Source organism: Melospiza melodia, chromosome 6, assembly GCF_035770615.1.
Source record: "Melospiza melodia melodia isolate bMelMel2 chromosome 6, bMelMel2.pri, whole genome shotgun sequence".
NCBI lineage: Eukaryota > Metazoa > Chordata > Aves > Passeriformes > Passerellidae > Melospiza > Melospiza melodia.
Genome location: NC_086199.1, coordinates 4,610,594 through 4,631,429, shown reverse-complemented (window position 1 = coordinate 4,631,429; position 20,836 = coordinate 4,610,594). Strand labels below are relative to the sequence as shown.

At 44.8% G+C, this 20,836-nt stretch overlaps 1 protein-coding gene across 3 annotated transcripts in view; it reads left to right on the top strand.

Moving 5' to 3' along the window:
- The window catches only part of SLC35F4 (solute carrier family 35 member F4), a 122,131-nt gene that overhangs the window by 85,402 nt on the left and 15,893 nt on the right, over positions 1-20,836 (top strand). For 2 of the 3 annotated variants that reach the window (XM_063159716.1, XM_063159717.1), the window contains exons 2-3: positions 11,884-12,072; positions 16,620-16,917. In XM_063159716.1, coding sequence (XP_063015786.1) covers positions 11,884-12,072; positions 16,620-16,917 — 487 coding nt within the window. The remainder of the gene's footprint in view (positions 1-11,883; positions 12,073-16,619; positions 16,918-20,836) is intronic. The other variant, XM_063159718.1, reaches the window with a different exon arrangement.

The following is a 20,836-nucleotide window of genomic DNA, read 5'->3' as shown; positions in this document are numbered from 1 at the left end:
TCCTGCAATACCACTGCTTTATTATCAGACACAGACCTGGATGTCACCTGTTCTTTTGCCCAAGGCATTCCTGATTTAGCAGCTCTATAGGAGTCCCATTATTCAAAGTTTACTTAAAATAATTACTATAATCATCAGTATATTGTCACAGTGTAAGGAACCAGAAAATTGCGCTGCACAATTCCCTCGCAGTTGTCTGAGAAATCTCCTGTCTGTGCTGTGTTGCCAGCACAGCGCAGAGATTCGATGTGAAATCCCAATTTCCTGCGAAGGGGCTGCCACGGTTTGGAGTCCGCGAGGCGCCGCCGCCGATACATTTATATTTCATCTGCCGCGCTCCACAATTGAATGAAAGAGGAGCGTTGGCAGGGGTCAAGCATTGTTTGAACGTGTTGCAAATGGTTTCCCAGGGAAACAGCAAATCAGTACTCGTAGGCTCCTGCAGCATCTCCAGAACAACATCCAGGCACCAGCCACAGCCCCGTGTTTGCTGTGGTACTCGGGACCAGGGCGATGCAGAGTGAGCCAGAGTGAGCCTCAGCCTGAGCGGGAGAGCAGCTCCAGAGGATGAGGAAACATTCGGCAAGAGTGGCACCGCTCCCATCTCACAGTGTTTCCGAGTTAAATTCGCCTGTGCCAGACGGTAAATGCTTTTCTTTCCTCCCCTGTAAATCTCGTCCTAGGCAGGAGTTCACTCCGCATGCTCCTCATGCTCCGTTCCGTGCAGAGTAACAGGAATATTATGTGTGTGTGTGCGTGTATTTTTATAGTAATGCTCAGATAGCATTTTAGCACTTTAATACCATCTGGGATAAGTGGCATATAAATTTCTGTTGCCTGTGTTCAACTGCTGTGTGAACGATTCCTGGTGAAGAAGCTGATGTTGAAATGTGAACAATGGATAAAGTTGTTGTACTTCAATTTGGCTTTTAAAATTATGTGACATTAGGTCCATGTAATGTCATTGGCTTTTCTGGAGTGTTTTACTGTGGTGCTCTAGATTTATTGGTTTTGCTGTGAAGACAGAGGCACCAACTTTTTTTGTGCTTGCTGTCCCTCAACTCAGCTTAGCAGTTGTCCCCTTAAACTGCTTTTCTTCCCCTTCATTTTCAGAAGTGTCAGCTCCTAAGCAATTCTTTAATACAGAAAAACCACAAGATAGAATTTCGGAATTCTTTTGTATTCTCTCTATCAGACATGAGAACCTTGTTCCTTTAGGAGTGCCCATCAACTCCACATCACGCCTCTGAGTCACTGGGAATGTGGTGATGCTATCCAGCAGGAGATTTGACTGCCTTGATAGTGAAACAAATAAAAGTCAGTGTGCTGAAAATGTACATGCTGTATAGATCAGAGGTCAAAAGGGAAAGCTTCCGTAAAAACACTCCTGATGTTCAGGTTTGATTTTTTTTCTTAAATGTGTGTAGAAATCTCAGGCTTTGACTGCACCATTTGAGTTTGTAATCCTCAGTGTCAGATGTTCTGAAGAGCTGCCTGGTACTTCTCCAAGTTGCTTGTTGTGCCAGAAATGAGCTGTTTTCCCACCAGGTGTGTGTGTGGTGAGGACACTGAAGCTGTAAAACTGCAAGTTGTGTGCTCTGTCTCTGGTTTGAGCCAACCAGCAATGAAAATATAATTCCTTTTTGTGAGTTGAATTCATCCAGGAGCAAAACAAAGCAAGAGCCACGGTGCAGTGATGGTCAGCAGAGCGTGACCCTCGATCTACCTGGCTCAGGCTGCCTTCAATTACAGACAGGGCTGGGGTTTGATGGACCAGGCAGGAGTTTGTGTTGTTTTTCTCAGAATTGTGTGTGTGTGATATTTAGAATTCTGCAGGCTTGGTGGTTACCTGGTGTTTCTTCCTTGAGGGGAAAAAGCCTTAAGGAAAGTTGGAGGAGCTGAGTGCACAGCAGCAGGCTTTAGGATGTGTGAGATTGAGATTCATACCCTCACCTGCTTTTTTAGGAGCAGTGTTATGGCCAGGTGAGCTGGCTGTGCTGGTAAAATGGGGTGATTTGCTGCTCTTTATTTCCTGGGGGCTCAGACCAGGCTTGTGTCATGCTTGGAGGGGAATGCAGAGCATTAAAGGTTGTCCCTGCCTCACAGAGCTCCTAGACAAGCTGTGGTTGCCTTCACCTGTCCAGCTTCTGCCTGGTGCCTCTGTTAGACCTGTCCTAACCTTCTGTCCATGCTGGGCTGCAGCAGCTCTGTTAAAACTGCCCTGTCTGGTTCCTGAGGGAGGGAAAATCCAGCCTTCATAGGAAGAAAGGGCAACAGACTGGAAATGACTACATGACAGCACTTGTCATACCCACCAGGCTGCAAATGGAAAGGTTCTTCTTGCTCAGGATGGACCTGGCCAAGCTGAATTAATACTGGACCCATACATTAAATGTGTGTGCAGCCAGTTTTTACAGATCAGCAAAGATCATTTGGCGTGAATTCCCTAAGAATCCTAATGGGGTAGGGCAGCCAGCTTCCCAAAAGCACTGCATCTTTCCCCCCCTTTATTTCTCAAGCATGGAGGGCACATGGAAGAGATTCCAGAGCAGCTTGGGCTGTGGGGCTGTGTGCTGGGAGGAGAGCAGGGGAACAGTGGGCTCTGGGTGGGCAGTTTTCACACAGTTTTCACACAGTTTTCACACAGTTTCCACACAGTTCAGCTTTGTGGCTTCCTGGATCCCTCCCGATAAAACCACAGGAGCTGGTGACTCCTGGACAGTGGAGTGAAATCCAGGCAAGAAGACTCCTTTGGTAGGGAAGGTACACTCAGTGCTTGGAGATAAATGGTCCAAAGTGCTGCTCATGTGGAGAGAAATGCCCAGAAGGGTCAGCACATGAGGATGCGAGGTGTGTGCCAAGCGGGCACCACAGCCACCAAATCCTTTTGAGAACATCTCTTCACCTCAGCCTGGGCAGCCCCCACTCCCCAGCATCAGCCAGGTGTGTGGCATGGACACTGCTTGGAATGTCCATCCCACCCATCCCAAAAATGCCACCATGGAAAGGCAGGGGTGAGACCTGTCAGAGCTATTACCTCAAGGGTGGTGGAGAAAACAGATGGAAGTATCTCCTGGAATTGCAAAATGCAGCAGTACAGTGATATATCCCTACTTTTGCCCCAGCTGCTTACCTGGAAAATGTTCTTTTCCAGGCTCTAAGTCAGGGAAGGAAATTGAAGCCTGTGCTCAGTGCACCGCAGAGCTGCCATGGGCTGAGTCTGAGGCAGCCAGCCTTGGGCTCATCCACATCCATCCAAATGTGAGCCTGAGAAATCTGGGAGAGCTGGGCACCTGCAGCAGGTGATTCACCTGCCAGGGTTGGTATCTGAGGGAGCTGGGATGAATCACTCCCTCGAGGCACCCAGCAGAGGCAGCAGTGTGTGTAGGAAATAAATACAACCCCAAATCTCAGTTGTTGCTGAGCTGCCCATCAGTGTCACAGCTGCTGTTTTGGAACCAGCCTGGATTTATGGCTGTGTTCCTTGAAAGTAGAAGCTATATTGTGATTATTTATTAACGAGGTACATATGAGTGATATCTGGACTGTGCTGGGTGTAAATTCCTTTCACAACAACTTCACATCAAAGCAGCCTCGTGGCTTTCATTGAAGCTGCTCTTGAGTTATGGCAGTGAAAGTTAAAGTGTGAGTTTAACTGGGAGTGTCTGTTTATTTTTGGAAATGTAACCAAATTCTAGCAATGACAAGATTAATTTTCAGAGGATTTTTTTCTTAACAGATTGTTAACCTTTGGGTTTGGAGAAGAGTGTATAAACTGCAAAACAATTGGAAGCACATCTGATATAATTCATTACAAAATTTATAGCAGAGAGGGTTTTTATATGGGATGGTGTGCAGCTTTGAATCAAATTATTTGTATTTATCTTGCTCAGTCAGTGCTGGAGTGGTGGGAAGATGGTCTGATCCTGAGATTGGCTTGAATTAATGTTGGAACAGGTGTATCTGGGGGGAGAGGAGAAAAAATTCTGTAGACTGATGCAGCAAAGGATATCCCTTTGAATGTGTGAGTCCCAAAGCTCTCACTCAGAAGTTGTCACTGAGGTGGCCTCAGAGGAATGTTTATGGAAGCAAAAACTTAAAATAAAATCCTAGGAGGAGACAAAGGGTCTTAAGTTCTGGTGTTGCTCCTCTCTTTGCCTGGGAAAATTTCTGTGCTGAAGGAGGAGATGTCCATCCCCTCCCCACAGGAGGTCAGTGTGCTCTGCCTCCAGAGCTGTCATGGTTAACTCTGAGATTTCAACATAGCATTTGTTTTTCATTGTTTATCATTGTTTATCAATGTTTTCTGACAGCAGAATTCAATTCGTCCAAAACATTCCACTCCAAATGCATGTTCTAAATATTTTTCTTTGTAGGCCACTGTGTGTGTTATGGAAGTTTTGATTTCAACATATAAAAATCATTCTTCATTTGCAGCACTCCCTTCTGCATTCCTTCAAACTCTAAGTATGCTGTCATGCCCAGTAACTTCCAAATATGAGTAGCCCCTCTGTTTCAAAATGCATATTCCAGCTGCCAGTTCCACCACAGATGTTCTCAAATAAAGCCTCTCTCCCAGGATCTGCTCTGAAACTCCCACACTGATGCTAGTGTGTTATTTTTGGTGTCAAATCAATGAAATGCCTTGTCCATGCTTAAGAAAAGGCAGTGTTTTGTTCGAGTCAGGCTGAAAATGAGAAAAAAATATTTCCATGTTTTTAACTATATTTTCAATAAAAAGTAGATGGAACAAAGATTTGAAGAGGAATTTGGGGTTTTTCTAGTAATTGTTTTTAAATGTTTTGAGGAAAGGTCTTGATCCAGGGCAATAGAAACAGGAGCCACTTACTTCAAAAAAATAGAACTTGAAAAGTCCTTTAGAGTGGCCTTTGGGCTCTAGGGTTGTGGAAAAGGCAGTCCACAGCTTCTCTACACCCTGTAGCATGTTCACATCCTTCCTGCTAAGGTATTTTTCTGTTTTTATTGTTGTTTTTAGTAGCTGCAGGTATTGCACATCAGGGTTGTTGCAGCCTGGATGCCCTTGGTGCTGCTGTCCTTGGTCAGGGCTTTAGGACAGCACTGGGTGCAGGCCATGCACAGCACATTGGCACCAGAGCTTCCACCTCAGAGCAGGCTCTTCAGCACAAGAACATGTGGCTGATGTGCAGAAAGATGCATTTGGAGGATTGGATTTATCAGGGCTGCACACAGAGGCATCAAACTTGGAGCAATTAATGAGAGAAGCCCCATCTCAGAGACTGCGGGGTTTGGGGATGTGTGAGGAGATGCCTTTGTGCAACTTATTTAGCTGTTTCCCACTTATAAACTATTCTCCACTTATATTTCCCACTTATAAGTGGGAAATCAACTATTTCCCACTTATAAAAGCCAAAGAGAGGTCTGGAAGGGATTTTTTTTTACTAACTTGGATTCCCTCCCCTTACAAACAGGCTGGAACAGCTCCTCTGGAAGAGTTATAAGGTGCAAGGATGTTGAGTGGCACATCTCTTCATCGTACACTAAATGAATTAAAGGATGTGAAATTTAAGTTCTCTTTGTTAATTTTATTGCAAGGATGGGAGGACGCATGGAAATTGTTGAGATTCCTGGTTGTAAGCAAAGATCTGGAGTGAGAGCTGTGTACAGACACTGAAGAGATAATTGGCAGAAATTGCTGATGGATTTCACTAGTAAACCACAACAAAATCTACTTTTTCTGCTTTCTGCTCTTGACAATAGTTAATCATAGTACAAGAGAAATGCTGTACGCCATCACTGAGTCATTTGTTTTTCATTATAATCTGAAAATCTTTTCCCCTAGGATGAAATAAAATTAACAAAAAACTCTGTAACCTTCTCATCCCCTTCAAACATGAAAACTTCCAGAACAAGCAAATAATAAATGAACAAGGCATCACTCTGAACAGACATCTGTGCATTTCTAATACACAGAGACCATTGCAGTGTTTAAATTTGGAGAACATTATCTCCAAATGCCTGAGACATGCTAAAAAGAATTTTCTTCATTAAACAAGTAATGCTTATTCCTCAAACCTGTGTAGCACGCTGCCAGCAGAGCATGTGTGCTTGTTTTCTTGATTTTGCTTGGCTTTAGTGAAATGGAATCATGACTTCACATCCCTGGTCAGTTTGTTGGTTGTGAACACATTGAAAGTTGAGGAATTAGTCAGTGTGTGTGCCCAGACCACTGGGCTGGTTGTACTGGTGTGCTGTGGGTTTACACCAGTGCAGTGAAGGGCACAATTTGATTTTGCATGCAGTGGCTGGGATAAAATGAGCTATGGACCTAAGTCACTGAGGATTGATGGTGTTGCACACCCTGCTGCCAGCTGTATGCTAACAATCCGATTAAAGCTGTGGCTAATCCAGCCTGATGGGGTTTTGTTGTAAAATGAACAGAAGCAGCTCTCTTCACCTCTCCCAACAGCAGCACCACTCAACACCCATTCCATGTGCATCCCTGGCTGCAAAACTCACATCACCTTCTCCTTGCTGTGCATCAGTAGGAGCAGAATTTCACTGGGAGAGCTTCCAGCCCTCCCCTGCTCCAGGGGAGCTCCTGCACAGGCTGTGGGAGCACCGGGGCTGCTGGGGTGTGAGCAGCTCCATCACTGGGGTGGGTGCTGCTCCTGCAGGTGCCACTGCAGGGTAAAAGGAACACTGGCAATTCTTTCTCCTGCAATTTAGCAGGAAGGTTCAGCTGACGTGTTTTCCACGCCAGAGCAGACCCACTCCTGCCTCCATCCATCTGTCAAAGCCCAGCCATGTGGCACTGCAATGGAGGCATCCTTTTGTCATCACGGAGACAAAGAGAAATCAGGGGCTGGGATTTTGAGGACACAGTAAAATGAGACTGTTTTAATTCTGAATGAGTAAAAGGCAGATTGTAGGTGCCTTGAGTGGCTTTTGGCAAAGCTGGTCTCTCTCCTGACTGTGGTGGTAGCCAGAGGTGAGCAGTGCTCTGCAGGGCTTTGGGACTATAACGCACAGAAATTGTTCAGCTCATTTCCATCACCTATTTAACCGTCGATTTCATTGTGTAATCAGATAAAGAGAATGTGTTTTGGCACATCCCATCAAGCCAGATGTTGCTGTCTCTAAATGAGCCAGCACTTTGTGTCAGTAATGCAGTGTCCTGAATGCACAGATGGCTTTTGGAACGGAATTCAGTTACCTGTTTGAGAGGCTCTAAATTTCCATCAGGGCAGTTGGATAAAAAAGAAAAGAAAAGGACGCAATCAATCCTAAGATGATCTGGCCATAGAATTTAGTTCCAAGAGTGCATTTGTGTGCAGCATTGGTTGTTTAAGTGGCAATCATTTGATGCAGGACGGAGGGAGCAGCGTGAAGCTGTGTCAGGGGAGGCTCAGGTTGGATGCTATAAAAGGATCTTCGTGCAGAGCGTGGTTGAGAAGTGGTCACAGCACCAAGTGGTTGAGAAGTGGTCACAGCACCAAGCCTCAAGGAGCTCAAGGAGCCCTGGGACAATGCTCTCAGGCACGTGGTAGGTTCCTGGAGCTGCCCTTGCAAGGCCAGGACTGGGACTCCATGATCCTTGCAGGTCCCTTCCAGCTCAGGATATTCCATGATCTGATTTTAGTAGCCGCTGTGAGACCAGGAACATTGAACATGTTGAAATGCAATTTCATGGGTTGGTTCTGATTATTCCAAGCACTGCTGTCACATGCTAAAGGTGTCAAATACTTGAAGAGAGTTGGGTTTGAACCTCAGGGTGTAATCCTTCTCTCCAAGCCCCCTGGAAAATAGCAAAGGGATTTTTCTAGCCAAGGCGAGGACACATTTTCTCCCTGTGTGAGCTGCATCTGGAGACCTGGACATGAGCAGAAAGCCACAAGTCATGGCTTGCATCTTTCAGAGGGGACAGGAAGCTGTGCATTGTGTACAGGTGGTGGTGAAAATGCTTCTGAGGAGCAGCATGTGCTTCTCCTTGCTGGCTTGAGTGGACATAATAACAGCAGCAGATGGAGCCACCTCCTCCCACAGCTGGGACTCAGAATGGTGTTAAAGAACATGGAAGGGCTGGGCTTGAGTGATATTAATCACGTGTTTTAGGGTAGTCACCTTGCTAAATCAAAGTACACTGGGATGTGTGTATAATAATTAATGCAAGATGGGGACAGACTTTGTTAGAGTCATGTGGAAAGCCACGTGTTCCCCTTGCTGGTTTCTCCTTGGTCTCCATCTGCAGAGAAATGGCCTTACTTCTTAAGCTATAAAGCATCTACATTTGCAGGGTGAGGAAATAGATTTGCTGAAACAGATTAAGAAGCTGAGTAATTGTAAAAAAAAGTAATTGTAAAAAAAAATACAATTACTAAAGTAATTGTAAAAAAATGGGAAAGAGCATGGATTTTTTTTTTAATCCAATAATGAAAAATAATCCACGTGGATTTAGTGCATTAAGATGTATTGAATACAACAGTGTGAAGCATTTTCCATTTCTCCATTTCCTCTTTGGTCAGTCCTATTGGCTTGCTTTGACACTCAGTTACAACCTCCAAGGAACACTTCCAGCAGCAAGATCTGACAGTCTGGCAAGGTTTTTCTTATTTGTTTTTTCCCAATCTCTCCCAGTAGCACGCTCTTAAGATAGCAAATGATGCCCAAAATGTAGTTTTGTTCTCAGCCTGTGATTCATCCCTGCTGAAACCACAAACTGTGTAAGAATGTTGGCAGCTCTGCTCAGGGTGGTTGTTCAGGGCCAGGTTGCATGAAGCTTTGAGCACCCTGGTCAGGTGGAAAATGTCCCTATCCATACAAGAGGTTGGAACTGGATGTTCTTAAGTTCCTTTCCAACCCAGACCGTCCTATGATTCTGTTATTCCCCGTATGGAAGTTCAGTGGAAAATGCTGCTCTTGATCCAAATCCAGGTTTGGAGGGACTTAGCAGATCCCTGCTCCACAGCTGAGAGTTGTGGAGTGAGACAGAGAACCAGAATTCCCTTCCCTTCCCTTCCCTTCCCTTCCCTTCCCTTCCCTTCCCTTCCCTTCCCTTCCCTTCCCTTCCCTTCCCTTCCCTTCCCTTCCCTTCCCTTCCCTTCCCTTCCCTTCCCTTCCCTTCCCTTCCCTTCCCTTCCCTTCCCTTCCCTTCCCTTCCCTTCCCTTCCCTTCCCTTCCCTTCCCTTCCCTTCCCTTCCCTTCCCCTTTGGGAGGGAAATAGCAGATCCCTGCTCGTTTGGAAAGTGAACCCAGCATTTATCTCTTCCCCTCTCCTATCAACAGATACCCTGAAAATATGTTCAGATTGAGCAGCATTAGGTGTCCCAGGCTTTCTGGCTGTAACAATGAAATATTGATAAATGGCTGCGCTGTCTGATTGCTTCAGGTGTAAGGGAAGAAGAATTCAGTAAATCAAGCAGTGACTTTCAGTTTAATGCAATCTCTTGAATTACAGTTTTGGTCTCACCTGCTGGGTTTGTCAATGCACAGGAGAAGATTCATGCCTCTCTGTTGTACCAGATATAAATAACTCAGAGCCCTTTTTGCACGTGAGGAAAAATAGGCTTCCATCAAATTTTGGTTGCATGTCACCTGCTAGGCTTCTGCTGAGTATAATGTGAATCTTGTTCTGAAATTAATCTGAATTGAGACATAACATGTGTCTTTCAACATAATGAAATCTCTTTAAATGATGAATATCAAAATGAGGAGTGATGTGGAGCCAGCCAACTCAGTGGCTTCTTCTCCAAGGACAGGCAGCTGGCAAACACTTATTGAAAATAAAACCTCTTTACATTGTGGACCTGAAAAATCAGAAATGCCTTTTTGAACATTTTGGCCCCAAAGTAGTGATTGGCTCAACCTCATGGAGACTGGGGCTAATTTTCAGATAACAAATGAAGGTGTAACTCACAAGAGTAACTTGCAAGATGTTTACTAAATCTTAAAAAGTAGGTGATGCTATTCTTGTTTGACCAGTGGGAGAGGTAGCTCTTGGAGTTTGAAATAAGTTGACAAAGTCATGCAGGGAGTTCTGTGGCTGGTAGAGCATTATTTTCTCCATTAAAAAGTAAATTTGTGAAGGTGAGGGGCTTTTTAAAGGTCTGAAAACATCCTGGTAGGCTCTAGAAAGCTCTTGAGAAAGTAATATTCATCAAAAATTGAGAAGAGGCAACACAGTGCTTTGCTTAGCTTGCTTCTCACCATGTAGGTCTGAATTTTTCAAAGTGGGTTTGTGGGTCTGCTGTCACAGAGTGTGGGTTGTTTACTGCATTGATTGGATTTGTGGGACTTTATCATCAGTTGGATTCTAAACTTGGGTGCCCCCCCTGAGTCAGGGTTCCCTCATAATGGACAGAGAAGAAAGGGAAGAGCATCTTGAGAAAGATCTTCTGGAGGGGGTCAGCTGCTGGTTGAGTCACTTTTCTGCTTGGTAGGTAAAAATAAACATTGCAGGCTCTAAATAGGCTGAAAGATGATTTTTTTTCCTGCATAATTCCATATTTTATACATTGGTCGTTGTTAGACTTGGTGAACCCAACACACCTCTAAGTCCATGAATCCACTGGCAAGAATCCTGTCTCAATACTTGAGTCTTGGATACAGCCTTTGCTTTGGAATAGACTTTCAATTAGTAGCTGAGTTTGATGAGTTTTGCTCAAAGTGCACTGGAATGGCTCATGCTGCAACAAAGAATGTTCCCTTCTGGGATTTCTGCCACAATTGTTACACATGTTGCACCTTGCAGATGGGGTTTGTGTCCATCTTTGTATTCTTTTCAATATGAAGTAGCTGGGATCATCATGTTAAATCTTTCCAAGTCACAGCAAGGTCAGTGGCTGCTCTGGGTGTATCTTCCACAAGTTTAGGTGAGATGGTCAGCAGTTGGAGCTGCAAAACAAGCAGTGGGTGATCTCAGCTGGCCATGAACACACATTTATATCTGCCAGAATGGCCTGTCATCCTGACTTTCTGCTGGAGAAGAAGATTCTCTTGTGCTGCACATGTGTTGACCTCTTACAGAGACACCTTCAGTGAATTTGGAAGTCCTTGCACAATCGATCACCAGTCACTGATGGATTCCAGCACTGCACTCCTTGTGTTGATTCCTGATCCTTAATCCATCCCTTCATGCTCTTAGTCATTAAATATGGTGTCCAACTCACTGGAAAATTTCTCATCTGGTAGCACTGGTGTTTCTGAGGCCTGGGGCTTCTCTGCCACCTGAAGCTTCTGTCCATCTCTGTGTGAAATGTCTTATCTTGGAGTTGTCTGCACCTAGCAGAGGAAGAAAAAGAAACTTCTCTGAAGATGCGGAGATTCTGATTTGGTGTTTGTAAATGCTTAAAATCGGCATCTTCAGTCCTGTAGCAGAAATCTTCATCCAAAAGACTGCAGTGAGTGACCGTGGCTTCATTCCATGTGAGAGTCTCAAGGATCATTCTGGAGGATGGAAGGAGGAAGCTCTCCTCTAGAGAGTCTCCCAGCACTGGGGGAAGCAGTGGTTCCCCAGCCCTCCTTCCCATGCTGAGGGGGAATGGTGAGCTCTCCTCTGGCCTGATTCAGTGTCAGTGCTCAGGGAGGGCCTCACGTGAGTACAAATTCCTTTAACTGTGCAGGCCCTGTGGATGGAGCCGTGGGGCTGAGAATTCACTGCAGCATGGGGCTCTCATTTCCTCCGGGGGAAGACTGGTTTTCATGCAGCACCTTTTTTATCTATAAGGGGGGAGAGAGTTAAGTATTTATTTACTCACCTATTTGCTTTATCCTGAGCAGAGCTGAAACCTGCATTTTCTGCCGTGCGCTTCCTTTTGTGTGCATTTCACTGCCAGCCTGTTTGAAAGCCCCGCGTTCCTCCGGGGACTTTCCAGACAAAACTGATGCAAAACTCTTTCTTCTCAGGTGCCTCACGATCATCTGTCATCCAATGCAAGCCAGGAGGCAACTGCCCCAGCAGACACAGAGGCATGACTAGGCAGCTCTCCCCTCTATCTGTTGCTGAAGATTCTGCTGCTCCCATTCTTGAGCTGCAGAATCGAAGTCCCTCGGGAATCTGTCGGCACAGCAGAGTCGAGAGGCAGAGCAGATCAGGTAGGAACCCACAGCCACACCCCTGGCTCTTCCCTCTGTCTCTGCAGAGGTGGGGCAGGGCCCGAGCATGCTGAGGTTTGGTTTGCCCTGTGCAGGTCCTTCCTGAGCCTGGGGGTGAGTGGGAAGGTCTCGGGACTTCTGCTGGTCAGAGTGACCCCGAGATGTGTTAGAAAGTCTCTTTTCCCAGCCCGGCAGTCAAAGAAGGAGTCAAAACTCTTCTGGTCTTGTTCTCAAGGTTGTTTGTTGTTTTTTATCTATAAAATTCTTTCTCTGGCCTGCCAAGGTCTGCCCAGCAGGTCAGACAGAGGCACTCTGCTGCTATCTTTTTATACTAAAAACTACGTGTACATTATTTACAATAACTTCCCAATACCTATCACCTATGTTAGACAGTGAGCTTCTACTCTAAACCAATCCAAAAGTGCCAGCATCACAGCAGAAGATGGAGGCTAAGAAGAAGAAGGAGAAAGGCTGGACATGCCTAAATTCCTCCATCTTGACCCCTGAACCCCCACTCTAAAAACCCCAAAAATCAATTTTTCACCCCATGACAAACTAATTATTATTCTACTTAGACTTTCGTGGCTTGCAGATTCTCATATAAGGTTGGTAATTTTTTCCATGGGCCATAATCAAAATCACAGGTGTCTTGGGCTCTGTGCCAAGGTCTCTGAGCCCCCTGGCAGGGGTTTGAGAAATCCAGGGCAGCCAGAGGGATGTCCTGAATTCCGGCAGGAAGGTGGCACGGACGGGAGGAGAAGCCTGGGATTCACAGGTACACAACGTGCGTGAGGTGCCCGGCACAGCGCAAGGCATGGAGGATCCTCAGAGCTGGTTAACCCCAGCACACAGTTGGGTTTCCAGGGTGGTTGTGTCTCCTCAGCATCAGCCTGGCCACATGCCAGAACCCTTAGGAGTTCCTTCTCAAAGACATTGGTGATCTCAGCTCACACCACGGATGGTCTGATGAAGAGGAAGAGAAGGAGCAGCAGGTGGAAGGATTTCTAGGGAAGACCATCGCAGCTCAGATCATCATCAGCTGCTCATCAGGGCTTCCATCGCCCACTTCACTGCAGGAGTTCAGCTCAAATGAACCTGCAGGTGTGGTGAACACTGACCTCTTCACCGTGGTGTCCATCCAGCAGCTGCAGGGATGGGATGGGAGCAGTTACAATGTGCAGCCACAGGCTGGTGAGTCTGCTAAACCACACTGTTGAGGAGGAGAGACTTGAAATGAGTGAAATAATTTAACTGTCCAAGCTTTTTGGAAGGAAATTATTTAGTTGCCTGAGTTCTTTGGAAGACTGCCTGTCCAGATACTGTGAGCAAAAAGGGGAGGAAGAAGAGGTTGGATGACCCTTGCACTCTGGACCTGGGGGAGCTGAACCTTTCTCTTGTCACTGGATCTCTGATGGCAGCAGGAGTCACCCATTTCCTCCTTGTGCTGGAAAACAGAGAGATCTCGTGCTCCAGGAGTACTCTCTTGATGGAAAGCCTCAGAAGAGTATTGGAGGTGATCATTGCTGCCAAGAGCTGATGCAGCATCTTGCAGTTAAGATCATAGCTAAGAAATCAGAAAACCAGATCTCATTTTTCCAGATATCAGGCTGAAATAACTGTGCATGGTGACACTAAGGTACATCCAAAATCAGAATCCATCTTCTCCAAGAAAGAGCTCTAGGTCACTTGAGTAGTATCTGGACACCATACGCTTCTAAACACTTACTTTGCATTTAATAATTTCCCTTTTGATCCTGATCTTCCCATCCTTATCAGAGAAGTCTTAACTAGGACTGACCTAATAGGTAAACAAATACAAAGAATATAACTTTCTAGAGTCTAGTTGCCAAACAGCCAGAAGAGTTCTGATGAAAAGCTGTAGGTTTTGATTTTCCTCATCTCACTCCTCTGAACACTGCACGCAAAAGGCTCTTCTGTGACCATCTTGTCAGCAAGAACTGCACTGTGGGCCAAGGGACCATGCAGGGCTGTTTCTGCTCACTGCCTTGCACAGTTTGCCATGGCCAGTGCCACCTCCCTGTGTCACCTGCAGTGTGATCTGCATTCTTACCTGTGCTTCAGCCTTCTTTCTGTGCTCTTCCCAGGCTAAGTCTCTTGGTTTGTTCCAGTCCCATCCAAATGCAGACCCCAGGGATTTGTGCTGCCTTGCCAGTTGTAAAATGCTCTCTCAAACACTTTGGCTGATCAGTTTGTTTTCTCCTCGCTATCATTGGGTGTCTAAACACAAGTGCTTGCTCCATGACTTGAAAATCCCTAAACCTCTTTAATAGGAACCATGTGCCTGCTCACCCTGTGGCTCACTCCCTGTCACTATTTTGAAATCTATTTCTTATCTTGTCCTTTTGGTTCTTTGGCCAGGAATTAGGTGTGCACATCTCACGGATTCTGAAAGCAGCTGTCAAGCTACTCTGTCACGGGGAATCAATCACAATTTCACTTAAGCTAATTGCAAATATCTGGTCTAGAGTTAAGTGCCTCCAGTGAGTTTAGATGTAGATGGATGTAGATATATGAGGATGGAATCAGCTCCCCTCTCACCATGCCTTTCCATTATCATTAAATATAAAGGGGCCCCAGACAACATGTTCATCCTGAATACAGAGTTATTTGCTAACTGCATCACAAGGGACGAATCCCACTGATTAAAAACTTACAGCAGCTCCCCATTGTGCATTTATTCAGGCTAAAACTTACACAGGTCTTTAAATCTGAGGCAGGTCTTGCAACAAGTGTGTGTTCCTGTGCCTTTCCCTGGCATTCAGACCTGGGACTGTAACATCCAAATCAAATGCTGATGGTGGTGACATGCATAATGACACCAGTTGCATCATTATTGTGTAATTGGAAAATAGAGAGCATGGCTCAAAGTGCTTTATTCTTCTGTCATTGTGTGATTATTTTAAGTGGTAGTTGAAAAAGGACTAATTGCATGGTAGTTTTACTTGGCAGGAAGACCTGCAAGTTGATGCTACTATAATATATTCTTTTTAAGCCATTCTAGCTTGCAAATAAACTGTAATTTACCTTTCAATAGATGTCAGTCATTATTAGTACCATAAAAAATATCTACTTTCTCTCAGCAGCCAAGGAGAATGCTAAAAGGATGCTTGCCTTTCCAGACCCATGGCTGATTATCCTCTGCATGTTTTTAATAAACCTGTAATTTTATTTAAATTCTTGATTCACCACTAAACAATAGAGCCACTGAGTACAGATTATTTTTAGGGGAAAAAACACATCACACAATTACAACTGCAGAAGCTCCATGTCCTAGTTAGGAAAATTCTTGATTCCAAATCAAGAATAGTGAATCAATAGCACTCCCTGCTATGATAAATCTTTTTTTATGTGTAATGTTGGTTTACAGTAATAGCTGGGAACCCCAGTTTGACATTTCTTTATGGCTAATGTAGCAAAACCAGTAATATGAAAGGAAATTATACCTGATTGTGAAAGAACTCATCTTTCACATAAAAGTTGGATATAGGACAGTGTATGCTCTCACTCAGTGCATCTGTAACTTCTCTCAAAACCATATTGTTTATTCTGTACATCACATCATGTATTAATGTGGCTGATAACTGATGGGAGTAGTTAAGAGCAGCTCCAGGCCATGATTTTTAGAAGATTTTCCTGTTTGTTCTCCCAGACTGTGATGTGGTCATTCAGGGTGAATGGCTGGAGCTCAGTGTGCCCTGTGAGCTCCCAGGACAGCGGTGTTGGTGCTCCTTGTTTTCAGCTGGGATCTAGGAGAGCAAAGCAGGGATCATGGGCTGCATCTCTGGGAGCTCTGTCCTGGAGCAAGGCACCAGTCAGTGAGATTAAATCCTCCCCACTTGTATTAGGAAATGTGCACTTAGGTCTGAAAACCACTGAAAAAAAAACCCCAAATCCACTGTGCTGAAGTGGGAAATGCCAATTCCCCCGTTGCTCCTTGTTGATGTGCAGAGGTTTGTTTCTAGGCATGCCAAGCTTCACTTTTGTCCAGTTTTAACTTCAGAAATGTAAGTACACCAACCTGACTGCAAAAAGCCTTTCTCTGCTTGGCTACATAAAACCAAACTATTTCTTTCCATTCCAGCTTGTAAATAAAAGTGCTTGTGGAATTAAAGTGTTGAGGAATAAGAACTTGGTGCTGTCTCCAGACCTGCAGGCCCAGAGAGCTCTTCTGTTGCACACATGCACAGTGATTTGCCTCTGTAACATTTTATTCTGGAGGTTTGCTGGCAGGGGGAATGAAGGGCTGATAAAGCAAATAGTGACAACAGCTTATTTGTAATGCTGTTACCTCAGCCCTCACTGTTGTGTTTGTGTTTGGTTCTGCCTCCTTGAAGTGACAGAGTTGGTATTATTAAAACACTTTTGTGCAGGATTTCAGTATTTATGGGACATAGAGGAGTTACAGGGAGAAGGCATGGGATGATTTCTGACTTGCACCAGAATGGGAGGTTTTGCCAAGAATTATTTTGAATGCATTCATTGCATGTACAACTCTTTTTCTATTCTTCCTTTTTTTTCTCTTTCAGGAGAAGAAGGAACACAAACGCACACAGAGAGCAGCAGCCAAGAAGCTGAAGGACAGACACGATGCCAGTCCTGCACATCCACATTTCTCAAGCTAATCTGGAGATTCCTGATCATTTTGTCCGTCTCTTCCTCCTGGGTTGGGACCACACAGTTTGTCAAAATCACTTTTGAGACCTTTGACTGTCCCTTTTTCATGACTTGGTTCTCAACAAACTGGAACATTATGATTTTTCCCATTTATTATTCCGGGCACCTTGCAACTGCACAGGAAAAACAGTCTCCAATCAAAAAATTCAGGTAGGCTTTATCGTGGCAGTATCCCTTTAAAAAACCTAATTCCCGAGGGCTGAGATCACTGCTGTGCTCAGTTCCACCCCTGGTGTCAGAATAAAGGTCATGCTGCAGAAAACCTCATTCATAAATAGCTCACAGGAGGCTGACAGATGAGTGATGTGTGCTGAATAAACGGGTACCTGATTGTTAAAGGGCTTTTTTAATGAGTTGAAAAGGTCAATAATGTGCTTATAATCTTGCTGTTATGTTGTCTAATATCTCTATATTTTGTGTTCTTGCCTGGATCAGGTGAATCTATCCTGGTCCATTTATGATAGAATAGCACTGTTGGGTACAACCAAACCAGCTCCTGCCTGGGAAGAAAGATGCTCAGAGCTGAGGAGGTGATTTCCATGTGGAAGACCATGGCTTGCTCTCTGTGCTGAGCAAGTAGAGCAGGATGGAAATTGCCATTTTGTGACCGTGTTCACAGGGTTTTTGGACTGGGGAAGAGATGAGGATCTGACTCCATGTTTCAGAAAGCTTGATTTATTATTTTATGATATATATTACATTAAAACTATACTAAAATAATAGAAGAAAGGATTTCATCAGAAGGCTAGCTAAGAATAGAATAGTAAAGAATGATAACAAAGGTTTGTGGCTCAGGCTCTCTGTCCGAGCCAGCTGGGCTGTGACTGGCCATTAATTAGAAACAACCACATGAGACCAATCACAGATGCACCTGTTGCATTCCACAGCAGCAGATAACCATTGTTTACATTTTGTTCCTGAGGCTTCTCAGCTTCTCAGGAGGAAAAATCCTAAGGAAAGGATTTTTCATAAAAGATGTCTGCAACACCCTTTCCTCCTGCTGGAAATGTATAAATCCCTTTTCAGTAGCCCCTGAGAAATCAGAGAAATCCAGTGTTAAGGGGGAACCCAAAGACATCATCCAGTCCAAGCACCAGCGCTGCAGCTTAGCTTCACCTTAGGCAGTTCTGAGGAAAACCACATCTAATCTGTCTGCAGGGCTGGAGGTCCCTCACATTCTGTGACAATTGATTTCACAGCTCCTCCTCCACTTCTGTTATTCCACTGATCTGACAGTGACATGGGAGCTGCTTTAAAGGACAAGACAAAGCTCACCAAGAGACACCACACCTTGCCCAGGGAAGGAAGAGATTCACAGGGTCATTCTGGGCTGGGATCCAATTCCGTTCTTGCAGTGCAGGTTTGCTTGGAAAAGAACCTGCCTGATCCAGCAGAATTGTCTGTTCCAGCAGGAATTCCCCAGTGTGGGGCCCATCCCTGGCTCCTGCTGTCCCTGAGCACACAGGGAATCCCATTTGTGACGGTCTGGCTGCAGTGCAGCAGGGCCAAACTCTTCCCTCAGCTGCTTTTTGCCAGAATCTGGGATGTAATTTGGCCCTAAATTATCATTTCTGTCAAATCAGTGTGACTGAAATTGAACAGTTGCACTTAATTAAGTGCTTCTCTGCAAACCCTGGTGCTTTGTCTGTTAATGAAGCTTCATTCAGATTTCTGCTGGAGTGTTTGTGAGAACATGAGCAGTGTCAGCTTGGCTCCTGCATGCGGGGTGAAGTAATAACAATTGCACAGCAGATGAGGAAGAAGGTGAGGAGAAATATCCCTGCAGATAAATCCCCTGCAGTTGGTTCATTGATCATATCTCTATCAGAGCAACATTTTGGGGCAATGAATAAAAAAATTCCTGTGCTTAAATTATTTATATATTTATATATTTATATATTTATATATTTATATATAAATATATTTATATATTTTTATATTTATATATTTATATATTTTTATATTTATATATTATATTTATATATTTGTATATTTGTATATTTATATATTTCCCCAGCCGTTATAAATTGAGCTTTTAAAGTTGAGGACAGTGTCTTAAATGCCACAGGAATTTCTGCAGTGGGTCAGTGAATGTGTGGACTCAGGAATAGTGTTAGAGGTAATGGGAACTTCCCAGAGTATTTTTATTCCAGATATGTCAGGAACTCATGTCCCAAAGAGGAAGTAGCTGCTGGTAAATAATTATTTCATCAGGGAGAACAACTTGGTCAGTGCTGTGTTACAACTTGACTGTCCAAATTCTTACAAATTGGATAAGGGATGGGCATCTCCTCAGGATAAGCTCTCCATTTTTTGGTGACTTAAAGGATTGAAAATCTGTAGGTTTAACTTGCAGACAGATTGAACTGAGAAAGGATCTTTAGAGGTCATTTCGCCAGCCTCCTCCCCAGAACAGGGGTGTTTTCAAATCTGCATGAATTGTTTGTGTATTTTCTTCATTTGCATTCTTGATATTCCTGTTACAAGGCTTTTTATTACATTTTGTAAGATTTCTTGCTGCTTCATTTCCCTGTTTTATTCCTGTGCAGTAGCTAATCCTTGTCAATAAACCCATTTGCAGCAGTTCCAGGCTTTCCTTGCAGACAAGAGGTGATTTATCTTTATGTTTCTGGAGGATGTAGTTACTCTCCAGGAGCTTTAAAGACAATCAGGCATTTTGTCCAGCAGATATTCCCAGTGGATCTGAACAAACAATATCTGTGACATCTTGGCAGAGATCAGTGATCCTGGAAGTGACTTGCAGAGTGCTGCCCCAGGCTGGCAAAGCTGCAGAGAGCCACTGCTCCTTTAATAAATCCCACTTGGAACGACAGGAGTCTCAATCCTCAGCTTTAGATTGGCTTTCTGGAAAGTTTAGGCTGCTCAGTACCTAAAGGAGCTGCAAGAGAGATGGATTTTTGACAAGGACAGGGAAGGGGAATGGCTTCAGACTGAGAGAGGGCAGGTTTAAATTAAATATTGAAAATAAATTCTTGACTGTGAGGGTGTGAGGCCCTGGCACAGGGTGCCCAGAGCAGCTGTGGCTGCCCCTGGATCCCTGGAAGTGTTCCAGGCCAGGCTGGATGGGGCTTGGACAAACCTGGGATAGTGGAAAGTGTCCCTGCCCATGGCAGAGGGTTGGAACTGCATGGGCTTTAAGGTCCCTTCCAACCCAAACCACTCTAGCATTCTATTATTATAATATTTGAGATTACAAATTGTGAGTTTCTTTACCTTAGAGATTCAATGTTGTGGTGTGAGAAAATAACTCATGGTTATGAACTCACTGCTGCATTTAGGTGAAGTGTCTTGGTTGTCTTGAGGCACAAGACAGCTCTTGGTATCCCCTCAGTATTGTAAATAAAAGCTGTGACCCTCATAAATAGCTCGAAGCTCCTTGCATTAGTGCTGGATAAGATGATCTGAAGTTCAGGAAGCTCAGAAATAGGAAATTTAACCCTGCCAGCATTTACCACAGCAGAAGACACTGCACAGACTCGACTTAGGAGCCTGATGCAGTTGTGCTGTGAAATTGGTGGGTGAAATTTTCAATGCCAGTACATTTTGCCTCCCCATCTGGCACCTTGGCTTCTCAAGGACAAGCACTGTGACACTGAGCAGCTTCCTGCCAGGATCCACCCACGCTGTGGGAGCTCAGATTGGAGCTGCAGCTCTTCCCAGCCTGGGGCACTGGCCAGGGGAAGCATTGGTAGGTGCAGGTTTAATGTGAACAAAACACATGGGAAGAGTTGGATTTCTTGGATAAGGAGAAGTGAGCATCACCTGAAGTGCAGACTGAGCCATGGGTTGGTATTTGTGTATGAAACTGTCACTGCAGGTTTGTCACCCACAGTCCTGTCCCTCTGCTGCAGCAGCAGCTCAGTGCAGCTCCCTCAGGCACCCAGCACACCCAGAGCTGCTCTGCAGAGGGGAGCATCAGGAATACCATCAACACAGAGCTGGCCTTCCCATGGACCGTTCCTGTGGGACACAGCATTCTTGAGCCAGGCTCTGCAGGATCCCCTTTCCTTTTGCTGCAGCTCTCGAGCAAACAGAGCTGGTCAAGCCC